At 40.5% G+C, this 18,327-nt stretch overlaps 1 protein-coding gene across 3 annotated transcripts in view; it reads right to left on the reverse strand.

Moving 5' to 3' along the window:
* scaper (S-phase cyclin A-associated protein in the ER) overlaps positions 1–18,327 on the reverse strand; it is a 234,954-nt gene that overhangs the window by 127,100 nt on the left and 89,527 nt on the right. For all 3 annotated transcript variants that reach the window (XM_055662538.1, XM_055662537.1, XM_055662536.1), the window contains one exon: positions 12,462–12,598. In XM_055662538.1, coding sequence (XP_055518513.1) covers positions 12,462–12,598 — 137 coding nt within the window. The remainder of the gene's footprint in view (positions 1–12,461; positions 12,599–18,327) is intronic.

Here is an 18,327-nt window from a genome sequence, read left to right on the forward strand (position 1 = left end):
TACCTGCCGTTAGCGTTACGAGCCGCTAAGAGACGCCCCCGAGCTCCGACATACATTAATTCTCCGTGCTTACCACGAGTTTGATTTTTTTTTAAACTCGGGAGATCTCTTGGAATGATCGTAGGACAGGGCCACAATGCTATTATGTTGAAACGTCATATTCTGCACTCTGATATTTTTTTTTCTTTGCACTATCTGCTGTATCTGTGTATGGCTTGATTGTCCTTATGTATAGTATGGTTTGACTGGGTAGCTTAAAGCAAAGCTTTTCATTGTATTTCCCTCACAAGTGACAATGAGAAATCAATACCAATGCAGGAAAGGTACTCGAAGGTAAGGTAAAGGGCCTGTCCCACTTACACGATTTTTTTCTGCGATTTGCCGGCACCCGTCATAATCGCAGCAGGTCGCCGAAAAATTTCAAAATGTTAAAAATCCAGCGGCGACCAGAAAAAGGAACGTCTCTTTGGGCGACTACTCACGACCATCCAGGCGTCACCCCGTGACATGTCGACACGTGACGCCTGTTTGGTCGTGAGTAGTCGCCCAAAGAGTCGTACCTTCTTCTGGTCGCCACTGGATTTTCAACATGTTGGAAATTTTCGACCACCTGCTGCGACTATGACGGGTTTCCGGCAAATCGCCGAAAAAAATCACGTAAGTGGGACAGGGCCTCTAAAATGCGTAGGTACACAAAATTGCTGGAGAAACTCAGCGGGTGCAGCAGCATCTATGGAGCGAAGAAAATAGGCGACGTTTCGGGCCGAAACCCTTCCTCAGATGCGTAGACTGATGAGTTTAGAATGATCAGAGCATAAACAGCGCAAAATTAGCAAACAAAAATGCATGACTACCAAAAGGACACCATTTTCAGAATATGCCGACACTGCCCACTCACTTTAATGTTATAAAAATTCAGGGGACAAAAATTCAGGCACAGCTCAGATTTGACAGGTACAAGGGAACAAGTGCAGAGCGCAGAGATCCAAGACGTGGCTTTCATGCCGCTTAAGTTCAAATTATTAGTGTTTATCACTGAAGTAAAAATTATTGTACATTATATTTGAAAATTATTCAACATCATTGAACATAAAAAGTGCTTATTCTGCATTTTGCCATTTAGATTCTTATTTTCACCTTGCAATTCCCGCATCTACATGAAAGCTGTGTGCATATATTTATATTATAATATATGGACACATTGATCTGTTTTGTAGTAAATGCCTACAATGTTCTGTTGTGCTGAAGCAAAGCAAGAATTTCATTGTCCTATCAGGGACACATGACAATAAACTCACTTGAACTTGAATTTGAACTTGAAAGCTACCTTTTGGTAGTCAGTATTTCTCCATACTTCGAGGAAAAACGTTAATATTTTATTACAAGGCATATTTTAATACGAGGCATATTTTTTACTTTTACGGAGATAAGAATTCAAAACTGTGGCACTTCAAAGAGACATATAGCACGGAAACAGACCCTTGCCTATGCTGACCAAGATGCCCCATCCACAGTAGTCCCACCTGTCCACATTTGGCCCATACCCCCCTAAACCCTTCCTATCCATGTACCTGTCCAGGTGCCTTTTAAATGTTGTTATCGTACATGTCTCAACAACATTCTCTGGCAACTCATTCCATATACACACCACCCTCCGCGGGGAAAACAATTGCCCCTCAGGTTCCATTTTTTTTTTCCCCTCTCAAGTTAAACCTCGGCTCTCTGGTTCTTGATTCTCCTACAATGGGTACAAGACTGTGTATTCACCCTATTTATTCCCCTTGTGATTTTATACCCAGATCATGAGGGGTATAGATAGGAAGCGCAAAGGAAAATCATATTTTACACTTTCTACTCCTCTGTAGTAGATGTGGGGATAGTTATATAGGTCTATCACACAAAGTTAGTTTCCATGGATTTTATAGGCTTCATTAACCATCATAAAAATCAAGATTTCTGTTGAGCATGAGACAGTATACAAGATGTGAATTCATCCATTGCATATTGTGTAATGTGATATCATATCAGCGGGGTAACATGCAATCATGTTTCCCCCTTATAGGTTATGTTGTAATCTGAACCCCATGGCTGAATCATTACCTTGTAATTTTCTGAAAGGTATTCTCAATGCATCACTCACACTTTACACTATTGATTAGGGAGAAACAGGGGGGGGGGCACAAACAGCACGGCAGTGAAAAACGTGACAGTATGTCACAAAGCTAATGTCCAATGTCAGCTTTAACAGCTCTTTTTAATAAGGTGACAGAGGATCACGGCCTTCCAGTGACCCTGGGAGACCACGACCCTGTCAAAAGACTGAGACACATCGAATCACCGAGCACATCTACTTAATCTCCTCCATTCAAAAAGAAAAAAAGACAAACGAGAGCCTGACGTCTGAGCCACAAATTCATGGTTAAGATTCAAGCGTTTAACGTGAATTTGTTCTTTTAGGATTGATAGGAAAATGCAATCAGGTGGTTGAGGGCACTGGGACCATAACACAGAAGAGAAATGCACATTGACAATGACAAATAACAACCCCTGACAACAGCTTTGCAACATGGTGAGATTGCCGAGCCTATACATTTGTTCTGTTAATCAAGTTCGTTCATGGCAGCAACAAGAAAGTTGGATAATAATTGAAAGATTCTTTTGGTTGTTTGTTGCTTTTAATGAAGTGATCTTGGAGTGGGAAAAAAAACCCCAGGTACCTGCACAGATATAAGATCACAGTTATGCGAGATGTTATGGGAAGCAAGGTAAGGGATTGGTAAGAAGGAACTCGGGGCTGGATTTACGTATAAACTAGACAAGATTAAGTTTAGGGCCTCGAGATTTAGGGAGGCCTACTCACCTCGTTGCCTCACCGGACCCGTCGAACCTCGCCGCCCCACCGACCATCCGCCCACCGGGACCTCCTACTCTTTGCCCGCTGACCCTGGCCACTCCACCGCTCTCCAGCAGCCCGCAGCTGTCGCCTTACCTGCAGCCTGGACTCAGCACCGGGCCTGGAGTTTCCGCGCTGCAGACTCCCACTCCCCCGGGTTTGACTGCGCTGGGTCCTAGTGCTAGTCCCTCAACCCTGGCAATCTCAGTGGCTGTTCCACTGGGTCTTCCCCATTCCCCTCAAACCATGTGACCCCAGCTCTTCCCCACCCACACTACAGTCCTCTTACCCCCTGGCCACCCACCACCCCTCCAGTTAAAGTATCGCCTGCTCCGCGGTGAATCCAATATGTATTTTAAAACCACCTATTTAATGACAACATACAGTAGGATCTAAAAGTGTCACACTGTCACTGTCGGTTAGTCATGGTCCTCTAGTCATGGGGGTGGGGGATTGGGGGGGGGGGGGGGGGGCTCACGAGTGAAATAGCTTAAGGCCTCTCTTCATCTAAATCCGGCACTGAAGGAACTGCAGATGCTGCTTTAAACCGAAGGTGGACACAAAAAGCTGGAATAACTCAGCGGGTCAGACAGCATCTCTGAATAAAAGGACAGAGGCATAGAGTGATATACTGTGGAAACAGGCCCTTCGGCCCAACTTGCCCACACCGGCCAACATGTTCCAGCTACACTAATCCCACCTGCTTGTGTTTGGTCCATATCCCTCCAAACTTGTCTAATCCATGTACCTGTCTAACTGTTTCTTAAATGTTGGGATAGTCCCAGCCTCAACTACCACCAACTATCACCTGGCAGCCCATTCCATACACCCACCACCCTTTGTGTAAAAGTTACCCCTCGGATTCCTATTAAATCTTTCCCCCTTCACCTTGAACCTATGTCCTCTGGCAGATGAAACAATCCAGCCAAATGTGATTGGAGTGAATATGGTCTTGTTCTAAACATCTGCATATCTAAATCTTTCTCGCCTATGTCCACCTGCCACACCCTTCTCCTGCCTCTCCTCACTTCCAGCTCTCTTCCCCCTTCCCACCCAATCAATCTGATGGGCCCCAACCCATCACCTATCTACGTTCTCCAGAGATGCTGCCTTACCTGCTGAATTACTCCAGCACTTTGTGTCCTTTTGTGTGTCAACCAGCATCTGCAGTTCCTCATTTCTATATTTGCACTGTAGATCAGTCTCCAATATTTTCTATTGTTAAATACTCCAACCACAGTTAGGGTCATAACATAAAACACAATTCATTTTTGCTGCTTGCCTCTCCTTCCTTTACTAGGTGTAGCAATTTAATGTTCTCAGGGACATCATTCAAACCAAGACTGATTGCGGAGTTAGATATAGATTTTGATGCTATGTCATCTAATTTTTGCCGCTGAAGAAGGGAATCCTCTCAGGAACTGATAATTATGAAGTGCAAGAAAGAGTTCTATTAAATCATAAGTCCGCGATTATTTTGACAACACTCTCCCTCTCAACACTTCAATTGGATTAGTTGCCAGGTTAGAGTTTTCAGATGCAGTCTCTTTACTGTTGGTATGTCTATAGTCCAAGTCTGATGGCAAGCTCATGGAGCACAGGGGGGTGTGGCACCAAGACAAGGAAAAGTTACAACTGAAGAAGGGTCTCGACCCGAAACGTCGCCCATTCCTTCTCTCCAGTGATGCTGCCTCACCCGCTGAGTTACTCCGGCTTTTTGTGTCTACCTTCGATTTAAACCAGCATCTGCAGTTCTTTCTTACACATGATACAAAGTTTGTTAGTTAATGCTGGGGGAATGGGCCAATATTTTTTTTTTGTTCTCACCCATATCATTATAAATCTATACACATTGAGAAGCGAGGACACATGCAAGCCAGTTGGTTTCCCTCCAGCTTTCATGTTTAGTTATTTATTTCCCTTTTGTTCTGCTCACAGGCTTCATAGGTGGCTTATCATTTCATATCTAAGAATCAGATATTGCAGGCACAGATGCTGACAGTTTTATAAAGACAGGGGTTAAACTTGGTGCAATTGCTGGGCAATATATTACTCTTCAAACAGCCCAGGCTAAATGGTTTCTGGTTATAAATATTAGCGGTCAGTGAGATCACAAAGCTGTCAAGCAGACCTGATAATATTCAATTCATCATGGCCCATCCCTCATTTACTCCCTGTCTACACAGCGACAGAGGTGGTTGGTTATCTCATCAAAAGCAGAATAGCACCTGGTACTGCTCATAGGCAGGGCTGTTCTTTGAAATATCAAATCTCATACTCTCCTCCATAAACACACAAGCACATATTGACTACATTTGGAAAACATATTATAACTTTTTTTAATTTCTTCATCAGCAGCTGAAGAGATAAGCATGCATTGGGCATTCTAATATTTAGGCAAGGCTTGTTATGGGCTTGTGCTAATGGGCAAACTTGGTTTGAAGGAATTCCTATTTCAGGCAGCTAACTAAAATAGGAGGTACACAAAAAAGCTGGAGAAACTCAGCGGGTGCAGCAGCATCTATGGAGCGAAGGAAATAGGCAACGTTTCGGGACGAAACCCAAAGGAAATAGGCAACGTTTCGGGTCGAAACCCAAAGGGTTTCGGCCCGAAACGTTGCCTATTTCCTTCTCTCCATAGATGCTGCTGCACCCGCTGAGTTTCTCCAGCTTTTTTGTGTACCTTCGATTTTCCAGCATCTGCAGTTCCTTCTTAAACACCAACTAAAATAGGACATCTTCAGGCTGGTATGTGACATTTTGGGTTGGGACCCATCTTCTAAAGAAGGGTCCTGACCCAAAACGTCATCTATCCATATTCACCAGAGATGCTGCCTGACCCGCTGAGTTACTTCACCACTTTTGTGTCTCTTTTTTTGCAAACTGACATCTGCATTTCCTTGTTTCTACCCTAAGATTTGATTACAGTTCAGAACGGAGGTAAAACACGGGCCAGAGACCATTGTGCAGGGTGGTGCAATTATGAGATGGATAACTTTTAACAAACAAAATACAAATTTGCATGTTGTGGGCATCTCAAGAGTTATATTTGCTTAAATTCTTTTCAAGTTAATTTCAGTGATTGCAACACAAGCGGATTGCCGGTTGAAGAACAAGAGTAACCAGAAGCGAAACATCTTAAGAAATTAGTATAGCAAACAGCATCTGTGGAGCCAAGTTAATGTTTCGGGTCAAAACACTGCAAAAGGACTGAGTAGACAGACTGCCAGCACATAACACTACGAGATGGTAGGGATGGAGTCTAGTGGAACCACATGGGGAGAGGATGATGGGCATCCAAGACCCAAGACCCAACTCTTACCATTCCTACCATGATCCCATTACTCGTCCTATTTATTTAGTTGTTTATCTTTAATATTTTACCTTGTATGTATCGTTAGCTTTTAGAAATGTTTGAATGCTGCAATGACTGGCTGACATTTTAAATTTCGTTGTACATGGTTCATGTTACAATGACAATAAAGAAACTATTCTATTCTATTCTCTCTCCCCCCCCACCCCTCCCTTTCAGCTTCCACATAGTGCACTGTCACCCTCCCATCCCAATGTGTGTTTCAAATAAAATGTTCGGATCGAAAACCTTGTTGGATCTGCCAATTTAAAGCTTTGTTTGTTGTAATGGTTATGTTTGGATAAAGGAATCAATATTGTGTCTTGTCTATATGAGTGACTAATTTCTTTGTGACGAGAAAATAATAATTTCAATCATAAGGCTCACCTGGTCTCCAAATCTGGATGGTTTTTACTTCATTCCAGAAAGTCTAAATATTCTGCCTCAGTCTGTTCACATTCAATGGATAATCTCAATTCTGAGTTCAGTAAGTAACATGCTTTATTCTTACACATAGTAATTTTTACTCTGTAGATTTGCCAATACTTTGGAAGAGGAGGAGAGGGGGGTGGGAACGATAAAGCAATCTGAGGGTTAAAAACACAATATTTGAACAGTTTTACCCCTTTTCTTGAAAGTAAAACTTCTTTAAGTGAATTTCAATTCTGTGGCAGTCTCTGTAGGCAATGCAATGTTACACAATTGTTCACTTCATGTACATGAAAATATTTGCTTCAATTTCTGAACATCTCAATTATCTTCATCATCTTTGGCAATACCTCAGAATCGGGGATGAGGCTGCAACTGAGTGGCTGCTGAATGTGAATTATTGTAAAATGGGATAACCATTGCATATTAGCTACGACAAGGTATTTGTCTAATGGCAAGGAGGTCCGAGACTCTGCAGTGGACCTACACCCTATGCACATAGACACATACTCGGACCAATTCACCATGAATATACACACATAATCTTGCGCACACTCTAATACTCAGATTCCCTCCCTTAACCTCTTTCCCTCAGTGTCCCTAACCATTCTCCCCACCAGGCTTCCGCAGTCTCCCCCTCCCTTCGTACCATTTGAAAGAAGTCTGAATTTAGGAGTACTCAGATAGGAAGATTGTTCGACACAGTTAAAGGGAGTAAGGATGGTGAGTTAAAGGGGAAGAAGCAATATCAATCATCTCAGGAGATTCTGGGTGGCAATAGACAATAGGTGCAGGAGTCAGCCATTCGGCTCTTCGAGCCAGCACCGTCATTCACTGTGATCATGGCTGATCATTCACAATCAGTACCCCGTTCCTGCCTTCTCCCCATAGAGATCCATCTAACTCTCTCTTGAAAGCCTCCAGAGAATTAGTCTCCACTGCCTTCTGAGGCAGAGAAATCTACAGATTCACAATTCTCTGTGTGAAAACGTTTTTCCTCATCTCATTTCTAAATGGCTTACCCTGGGCAAAAATTAATAGAATGCTTATTGAAGGGGATGATAGAACAAGGAATCGCGTCAAAAGCAAAAGACAATAAGATGCAAACTGATCGAAATTTGTCTAAATCGTATGTTCTAAACTTGCACGTATGCTGGAGAAAATTTCAGGACAAGTGTGCATTTACCCAAAGCAACTAAAGATAGATTATTCCACAAGGATGTTTTGAATCTTGTGCACAATAAACATTCAATAATTATCTGTTTCAAGGAAAGTTTGAAAAATATGCCTTATAGTTACTCACAACCACACAATCAGATCACTCAAACAACATTTGTTCTGATGCAGCCGAAAGCAAACATTTCTTTTAATGGAAAGGAAAATATGCTCTTCATAGAATTCATCCAAAGATTTTTTTCAAGCAGTTCCTGATCAGTTAATCAGACTGTGCCAGCTGAAAACGATTATCACAGACTCCTCTTGCAAACAGCTGATGCATTCAAAGCATTTATTCATACTGAATGCATTTCATTCACTCAATCATTTACAAACGGTGCCAGTTAATGAAAGGACCCAAGTTCAGCTCTAAAGACAAACCTAATCTCGTAAGAAAAATCTATGATGTGCTTTTTTCCCCCCCCATTCGCTGGGCAATGAGATAGTTCCTGCAGGACTGAAGGTCAAGGCATGACCCTCTAAATCTTCCATTGGTCTCCCGGTTTTAGGAGCATGGGGTCAAAATGACCCACGTTTTTCATAAACTAATGTAAACACCAAACAGCACATAAAAGAATGCATCACTGAGGCACATCTGATCTCCGGCTGCCAATCTGCGCTAATTTTAGTTCCGATACTTATCTTAATAAAGAAAATCATTAGGATATTGTGAGGTTATTTTCTCTCTTCATTTCATGTGGAATTTTCATTATAGGTCCAAATCACTACACATTAGCTTTTATCTTAAAATTCTTATTAACATAGAAACATAGAAAATAGGTGCAGGTAGGCCATTCAGCCCTTCGAGCCTGCACCGCCATTCAATATGATAATGGCTGATCATCCAACTCAGTATCCTGTACCTGCCTTCTCTCCATACCCCCCGATCCCTTTAGCCACAAGGGCCACATCTAACTCCCTCTTAAATATAGCCAATGAACTGTGGCCTCAACTACCTTCTGTGGCAGAGAATTCCACAGATTCACCACTCTCTGTGTAAAAAATGATTTTCTCATCTCGGTCCTAAAAGATTTCCCTCTTATCCTTAAACTGTGACCCCTTGTTCTGGACTTCCCCAACATCGGGAATAATCTTCCTGCATCTAGCCTGTCCAACTCCTTAAGAATTTTGTAAGTTCCTATAAGATCCCCCCTCAATAGCGAGTACAAGCCGAGTCTATCCAGTCTTTCTTCATATGAAAGTCCTGCCATCCCAGGAATCAGTCTGGTGAACCTTCTCTGTACTCCCTCTATGGCAAGAATGTCTTTCCTCAGATTAGGAGACCAAAACTGTACGCAATACTCCAGGTGTGGTCTCACCAAGACCCTGTACAACTGCAGTAGAACCTCCCTGCTCTTATACTCAAATATTATGCGATGCAGTGAATGAATAGATTCAATCAGGTAGCTGAGCTACCTTTGCAGATGGAAGACTTGCCAGCAGTGGTCGGAGAATCATTTGAATACATTTTGGGTATAAAACGAATCAAAGGATAATGGGTTTGTGCTGGAAATTGACACTGAAGTAAAGGATCAGCCACAATCCATTAAAACGGAAAAAATGTTCAAGAAGGAACTGCAGATGCTGGAAATCGAAGGTAGACAAAAATGCTGGAGAAACTCAGCGGGTGCGGCAGCATCTATGCAGCGAAGGAAATAGGCAATGTTTCATGGCCGAAACGTTGCCTATTTCCTTCGCTCCATAGATGCTGCCACACCCGCTGAGTTTCTCCAGCATTTTTGTCTACCATTGAAATGGAGAGCAGGCATTGGGGCCAAATAGCTACTGTTTTAAATGACGCTTGGTTAAAATGGTACAAACAATCTGGATAAACAATCAATCAATTAAAGGAATGCTTTCGACTAAGTACATTGGCATTTGTCACATAAAATATTTTCAACAAATTTCTCCTGAAAACTCTACTGCTGTTAGTATGCATTAGGGTCCTAATATCTCACCCATATGTCCAGTCTTGAATTGTAAGCTTACTTTAGACAGTAACTGTCAGAGGTTATCTGAACATAGGGGACATCACAGTCAAGTCCAATTCTATTTTCACCTGATGTCAGGAGCTGAAATGCACTAAAAAGATCACTGAATAATACATCAATGAAACATACCATTTAGCCCATCAAATTGATGGCAGGTATCATGCAGAATAGTTATATACTGATCCTTCCTTCCACAGCTCAGATGCCTTGAGAGGAACATATAACCCCTTGAGCAAGATCTACCAAGAGATTCAACCACAATTTCAACTTGAAATCTACTTATCCATATGCATCACAATGAATATTGGTCACTAGAGTATAAACTTTTAGGAAATGTATTTTCAATAACTGATGTGCAAATACCAAGCCCCATGGCAGAAGCCTTCTGTTTCATTTTGAAGAGTTTAGAAGCACTGTTTCGGAGTTCAGTTTCAGGCTGTTGAAGTCCCACTATTGTGTTTTTTCTCCTTATGACCAATAAATGCCCAACAGCTGTTTGTAGCTCATTTATTTAGAATATGTTTTGTCCACCATTACAAGCATATTGCATATCGACCTTGTCTGTTCACCGGAACAGAATGATGGAGGGGCAGCTAACCCAAAGGACGCAAACTCTCAAAATAAGCTGCTTGCTCATACCTGCACTTACATAAGCTTCAATTCTGTACATACCTTGCAATTAAGATAGATACAAAATGCTGGAGTAACTCAGCGGAAGAGGCAGCAGCTCTGGATAGAAGGAAAGGGTGACCTTTCGGGTTGAGACCAGTCTTTAGACTGAGGAAGGAATTCCTACACAATATCTTACAATTAACTGGTGAAGAGTGGAACATAGCCCATTCTAGACCCTCGGATTAAGCTTCAGGTATTTCCTTTCCAGGTCTTAGATGCAAGTAACGTTCTTACATCTTCACTCCAACAAAGACTTCCAAATACAGAAAAGGACGTTTTAATGTAGCCTATATTTCTCCACCAGCGTCCTGTGGCCTCGGAGTTTGCCAATCCAGTGCTAATTCCTAATAAGACTTTGTCAGTTTCTTTGAATGCATCACGGAATACAATATGCTTATTAAAACCTTTTCTTCAGGTCCAGTGCAAGCAATTTTACCAGACTGACAACTACAAAAGAAAACATGGTAGACCTTGTAGACCAAATTTTACAGTATATTAAATATGCATAATTCACAACCATGATGTTCGATGCTTCTTATTTTGAAACAGTTGTTGGATCGTAACAACTTTCCTTGTTAAATTGAATTTATTTTGTATTACATATACATGAAGAAGGCCTACTAATTCAATTTTTCACCCATTATTACAAAACGGGATATCCCAAGGTCTCCTGTGCTTTTACAAAGATCTGGAACAGCAGAAAAGGGAGAGAAAAAAAAATGTTTAAACCAATTCCTTCACCTCCTGCCAACTCGATCAACTGTGCTGGGGAGCAGACAACTGTCTGCATATTCTTTCAACCAGGGTGAACTTGACAGAGGCAAGAAAGCAAAACAGAATGCCAAACAACACTAGAAAACAAAGGTAGACAAAATGCTGGAGAAACTCAGCGGGTGAGGCAGCATCTATGGAGCAAAGGAAATAGGCAACGTTTCGGGCCGAAACGTTGCCTATTTCCTTTGTTCCATAGATGCTGGCTCACCCGCTGAGTTTCTCCAACATTTTTATCTACCTTTGATTTTCCAGCATCTGCTGTTCCTTCTTAAACTATAAAAGAAAATATTGTAATGGCACATATCGAACAGGAGTGAAGCCCAGAAAGCCAAATTTTATTTACCAATGCTTAAAACAAGAGTATGGCAGTGATATACAGGAGCTGACACAAAAAGAGACTGACAGGTTTTAAGTGTGGGGCTTGTTGCTATTCACTCCGAAGTTCATTTACTACTTTATGTGGAGGATCTACTTCTGTAAGCCCAGGGTAACATAATACAAAGTCATTTGCCTCTGCAATATCTCAATCCAAAATAGCTGCAGCAGGTGACAGTCTATCTATAAGGCAAGCAGGATGGTTATGACCGATGATAAAACATTGTCTGCGCACCACTCTGATCTGTAAATATCGCTTTTCAGGCTTATGACAAACTACAGGTCTGACAACTCACTTTACATTTGAGGGCATTCCTAACTTTTTCCCTTGTTGTGACAGGCAAGAAAATTAATGATACTTCAGACCTGGGATGTGACACTCCTGCATATTGCCTTCTATTTGTTGATTACTATTGATTTTCTTTGATACTTCATTTAAAAATCAATAGCTGGAAAGAAAAATAGGCATGGTTTACACATATTTAAACATACAAAGGCACCCTGGAAGAAGCCGGAGTTTCAGCCAGGCGCTGGCAGCCAATTATGAGAAAAGCTCTTAACAGGTGAAAGCAAGGGCTCGAGATCGATTTTCAGTTTTCCTTTCCAATCACAGAAAGTGGCCATAAATTAGGATAATCGGTATATTTTTTAAGATAACCCATGAAGCAAATAACTTCAGGCTTTTTAAAACCGAAAGCACCAAGAAGTTTTTAATAAAAGGAGGATCCCAGTGTCATATTGAGAGGGTGGCTCACATTACCTGGAGTTCATGCGAGCGCGAAGTTTCTTGGCCTTCTTCCTGATTTTTTGCTTCTCCTCTGCATCCTTCAATCCATCTGGATGGACACAGGTCTCGGCCACAACATCCAGAATGTATTTCTTGCAGGACAGATGTTCCTGATAAAAAATTAAATATATATCAATAGTCAAGAAAAACTATATCTTTCACGGCAACTCATAGGTCCACCACGAGCACATCTGGACAGTCAATCATGACCCAAATCCTTTATAAAAGGTCTCTGGAAGCAACCAATGGCCACATGTGTGAAGACATTGTGTAGCACCAGTCCACATGAAGAAGAAAGTGTTCAAGTCTTCATGGATGCTGAATTTCCTGTCCGTATCTACGACCACAGTTCACCAGGTTACAGGAGTAGAATTAGGCCATTCCGTCTACTCCGCCATTCAATCATGGCTGATCTCTGCCTCCAAATCCCATGGGGAAGATGCTTTAGAAGAAAAGGTTGCAATGTCAGGGTGAGACATTTAAGGCTGTGATGAAGAGACATTTCAGAGGGGGATGAACCTGCAGAATTCTCTCATGCAGAATGGTGGTGGAGGACAAGATGGTGAATATACTTTGGGAAAAAAAATTAAAAAAACAAAAGTTGTTAAGGGCACAGATTGGGAATAAGACATGGAGGGTCAGCCATGATTTTAATGATAGGCAGCACAGGTTTGATGGGCCGAATGGCCTAATACTGCTCCCATTTCCTTTGTTACTTGAACGTAATCAATAACCATTTAAAAGTTTTTAACATCAGCTTATAAATAAAGCTGAAAAAGTAGACAGGAGATTGATATTACTGTACAATCGTCGACTAACTTATTTACATTCTCCCTCATTTTCCAGTACCAATGTTGTAGAATCATTATCAACGGCACAAGGATATTAAATTAATATTATTTTGAATTAAATCATTATGGCTTTCCAGTTGAGCTTTACGAATGCCAATAACCAGTGTTGGTATCATGCTTCAGTTAGATCCATTGAAGGTAAGTTATACCTTACTAAAGATCACACCTTAATGCAAGTTTACAAGAGACATCACATATTGAAAGAACTGGAACTCCACTTAAAACCACAACCAACTTTGGCCGAGACTATCAAATTAATGAGTTCTCCAAGTAATGTTTATCCCTCAATCAAGATTAATACAAGTTATCTGGTGAATGTCCATTGCTACTTGCTGGGCCTTACTAGGAACAACATGTTCCACACATCATAACGGATAAACATTGTGGTCAGGCTTTCCAAATTTCCTTAAGTTACGAAAATACTGAAATCAGGCAAAATTAAGGTCTCTCAAAATTACGATTCTTTCTTCAAAACGGTTTCATGTGTACATGTGGCCGTAGGGGAACATTTCATTGCTGTTTGGTGTTGGGAATACCAAATGCATATAATCTTCCACAGTTGGCCTTTTAGTTGTAGATATTGGCATGCTAGAATACTTAGGAGCAAGTAAATCACTCATTTTCGGGAATGGTTAGGACTGTGATTTGGGATTAAGCTGTTGAGCGCCAGCCAAGAATCGTAATTCCAAGTTGGGAGCAAGCGAATTTGAGGTCAATATCTAAAGGACCTATTAAAACAATTCAATGTCAATACTGGCTTAAAGATGACCGGACAGATAGCAGGCACAGAGGCCTTTGCAACATTATATACACATAAATTAGAATATCATTGCAACCAAGTAACTAATCACCATTTTTCGATAATCTTAGGCTGATGATAATACAATTGTTAATCCATGCACTGCTACTGCTACTATTAGTAATCAATAAATTGTTACAAATCGTAGCAAAGTTTTACATAGAATGGACATTACATTTTCAATTCATCTGGCTGGTTTATGTGGTATGGAAAATTACATAAAATAAATATTGAGGACAGAGTATTTACCCTAAACATGCTGTCTTTAAAGTAAATAACTACCTGACATTTTAATTTCCTTCTTAACCTGTAGGAGGGAATTAATTTAGTTTTCATGCAGGATTCTGCCAATTATGGAGATCGAAGAAGGGTTTCGGCCCGAAACGTTGCCTATTTCCTTCGCTCCTAGATGCTGCTGCACCCGCTGAATTTCTCCAGCAATTTTGTGTACCATGGAGATAGCTTATATGGACATACCACTGGCGGCACAGCGGTGGAGTCGCTGCCTTCCTACGGTGTGTTTTTCTCTGAGACCTTCGGTTTCCTCCCATATTCCAAAGACATACAGGTTTGTAGGTTAATTGGTTTAGTCAAAAATTATAAAATTGTCTCTAGTGTGTGTCGGACAGTGTTAATAGGCGGGGATCGCTGGTAGGCACGGACTCGGTGGGCCGAAGGGCCTGCTTCCACATTGTATCTCGTAACTAAACTTTCCTAGATTATTTCAACTCAAAACATCCACCACAAATTTAAACGTTCATCCGGGATAAATATCATCTCCAGGCAATCGTCCTAGATGTTGACCCATTTAACTGAAATAAAGAACCATTTTTACACCATGGCATTATTTTTCCTTTCACATCCTTCCTTATTTCCCCACAACATTTCATCTCATTAGGTGAATACACCAGTTGTGGTTGACCCATCAACAATGACCCATTAATATCCGATTTCCTGTCATCATTGGGTGAATTGTTCGAGCTCTGTTCAGTACATTTCCACAGGATGCAGCTATGAAAGGGAACCAGAGAAGAAAAACAAATACATTGCACCATTTTATGGTGCTTTTCCAAGAATTAAATGTTGTCTGTTCCGTGTGTGCTTAGAGTTACAAATGAATCCGTGTATGCTTCTGCTGGTAATGCATGACATCTCATTATCAATCCTGTAAATGTTGAGATGTGAAGGCAAGCCAGAATACAAACATTTGTCATTTGACTGGAACCTGTAGGGTGCTGGTACAATTGTGGCGACTGCTGATTTTGCAAGAATATTCCGCAAAGTAACAAAATTGCATTGCATAAATTCAGAGTGTTTTAATAGTTTCTCTTACCCTCACGCAAAAGGTCACAATTTTTTACAGACTCAAAATAATTAGAACACTGAAATTTGCCAAATAAATTGGCGGACATTAAACGGAGAGGCAATATTTTTTGTCCAACTAGCAGGGCTTGACTTACTGCATTTACGAGTTTTGTTTGATAGGACACCACAAAATGTGAAATGGATTCTGAAGAAAGCCTGCAGCAGAATGATTTAATGCAGATTTGATGGAGGAAACCAGTCAAAGTGGAAAAAAAAATGCGCTGATACATTATTCTAACACACGTTTGTCTTCCTGCCAGCCCTAAGCATCGAAAAAATAAACCTCCAGATAAAGAACGTGCTAGGATATGAACACTTTGCACAACTAATTCATGTCAAAGAGTATCAAACCCTAACTGCAATTTACAATTTTAAAATTTACGATTTTATAATTTTTCTCTCTTCTCTTTTAATTTATGATTAGACATGGCTGCAGCCTTCCCTCCAGTATTGTACCTAGACAGCTCAGTGCTTAGATAACGAATATCACCAGAATATGCTTCCATATGTACAGAGCAGCCACTCTTATGTTATATCCATAATAACATGGATAATGATTGCGGATAGGGAAACTTTGCCCGATGTTTCCACATTATCCTCAGAACACTGAGATGCGGCTGCAATCTAGTGATACATCCTAAATCAGAATACACCCGCGATCAAAGTTAAGATAGCCCACGTCTCTCTGGCTCAGCTTCAGATCAGATACAACATTAATCCTCAAAGGTACTGCAGAAAACTTTAAAACGTCAATTAATATTTTTGCTAACCTGTGATGAAGGTAGTTTATAGAATTATTTTCCTATGACAGTTACATTTATTTCACATGTCGGTAATAAATGGTAGGTACACAAAAATGCTGGAGAAACTCAGCGGGTGCAGCAGCATCTATGGAGCGAAGGAAATGGGTAACGTTTCGGGCCGAAACCCTTCTTCAGACTGTAATAAATGCTCTTTCTAATATCCACTCTTAATTTGTGGAATTTAAAAATTCTGCATTATAATCTAAGCAAATCCAAAATATTATATTTATAATCTGTATAGTGAAGAATTTCTGTATATGCAAGATCCATGTAAAATCGTAACACAACCCAGCATTTTGTGGGCGCCTACTCCAGTTTGAACATGCAACTGCATGGAAAGATGTACTTACTACATTTCAAATCCAACAAAACATTAACAAAATAAAATTTGTGTGTGCACATCAATTGCAATGTCTACAAATTGCTGGATCTAGTATTGGACAAGTAAATGACCCTGGGTACATTCCTATCGTAACATTGCTGCAGTTCAAATCAGATCATTCGGGAAGAGCAATAGTCATTTGTAAAGTTACTGAATGGAACTAGAACAAACCCCCCACACAGTGAAAGCGTTATAGAACACTGGTTGAATGTTCAGTCGATTGAGTTTGTACACTCCTGACATATGATTTTGCTGCACACTCCAACAACTTGACATACACTGCAGGCTTCACACTACATGTAACCCACAGAATACCAAGGCACTGGAAATTTATCTTTCGGAACCTAAGCAAACGTGCTTTTTTCAGTCAAAGGAAGACGTCATCTTGTTTTTGTTTATATTTCCGTATCAATATTGCAAGGTCTTATAATTTCATGCTATTTGGAAGAAAACATGAGCTCTTAGAAGTGTTCTTAAATACTGTTATTTTCAACTCCTCTAATTCAGCATCAGAGACCAATCTTTCAGCAACTATGTCCTCCCTCTGGAATTCTTTTCCAAAATCACTTCATTTTTTCACCTTTCCCTTCAACTTCTAAAGTCTCTTAATTACATTTTTTTTAAAAACCATGACTTTTGGCATTTTCCTCCCAGCTGTCCTAATCACAGTGGGTGTCCTTCCTGCCCTTTGTGAAGTGCTCCAAGGCTTTGTCTAAAGGGCAGACAGTATGTAAGCACCTGTTAGTCCTTGATGGGCAACAGGTGTTTACATGCTGCCTTGTTACTGATGAATTCGACGTAAATCTCTGTCTTACAAGTTCAAACCTCAATGTTATTTGTGTTCCATATATTGCATAAATCAATGTTATTTTCCTGGTGTGTTCATTTGTTGGACTTTATTCTTACTTCCATAAAACAATAGATATATTCTCTAAAGTGCACTTCACCTCAGTGACTAGTCAAGCAATGGGCAATAAATTAGGCAAAGTAAAACGTGAGAATTTCATAGCATGACAATGGCAAATTAACAATAAAACATGCTTTCTATAAAATGTGATGCCTTTAAGCAGCGTAGAGATAACCTGGAGATCATGACTAAAGCTGGTGAACCTGCTCACCAGAAGTACGTGTGGGTATTACTAGGTGGAAGTGTTGGTGTTCAATTTGTGTCCTAAAACAAATCAATTATATCACCTGAGAAATAAAATGTAATAATAACCACATACAAATGTATAACGAGTACATGATTATCTGTTTCCTGTATCTAACCAAATCAATTTATTCTTTAAAAATAATTGTTAAACGTTGCCTTATAAAGTGAGAATAAATAATTCCAATTTATAGATTTTTAGTTAACTAATAGTCAAGTCAAGTCAAGTTTATTTGTCACATACACATACGAGATGTGCAGTGAAATGAAAGTGCAGTGAAATGAAATATCACTAGCCAATAATAATTTGCAGCCAGAAGTTAGAGTCTGTGGAAATAGGGCAATAATGTCTCGTTCACAACATAGACACTGACTGCCGTTTCTGTTCCTGGATGTCTAGAGCCAACATGACTGTCCGAAGAAGGGTCTCGACCCGAAACGTCGACTATACTTTTTCTCCAGAGATGCTATTTGTTACTCCAGCTCTTT

The sequence above is a fragment of the Leucoraja erinacea genome, chromosome 36 (assembly GCF_028641065.1).
Source record: "Leucoraja erinacea ecotype New England chromosome 36, Leri_hhj_1, whole genome shotgun sequence".
NCBI classification, from domain to species: Eukaryota; Metazoa; Chordata; class Chondrichthyes; order Rajiformes; family Rajidae; genus Leucoraja; species Leucoraja erinaceus.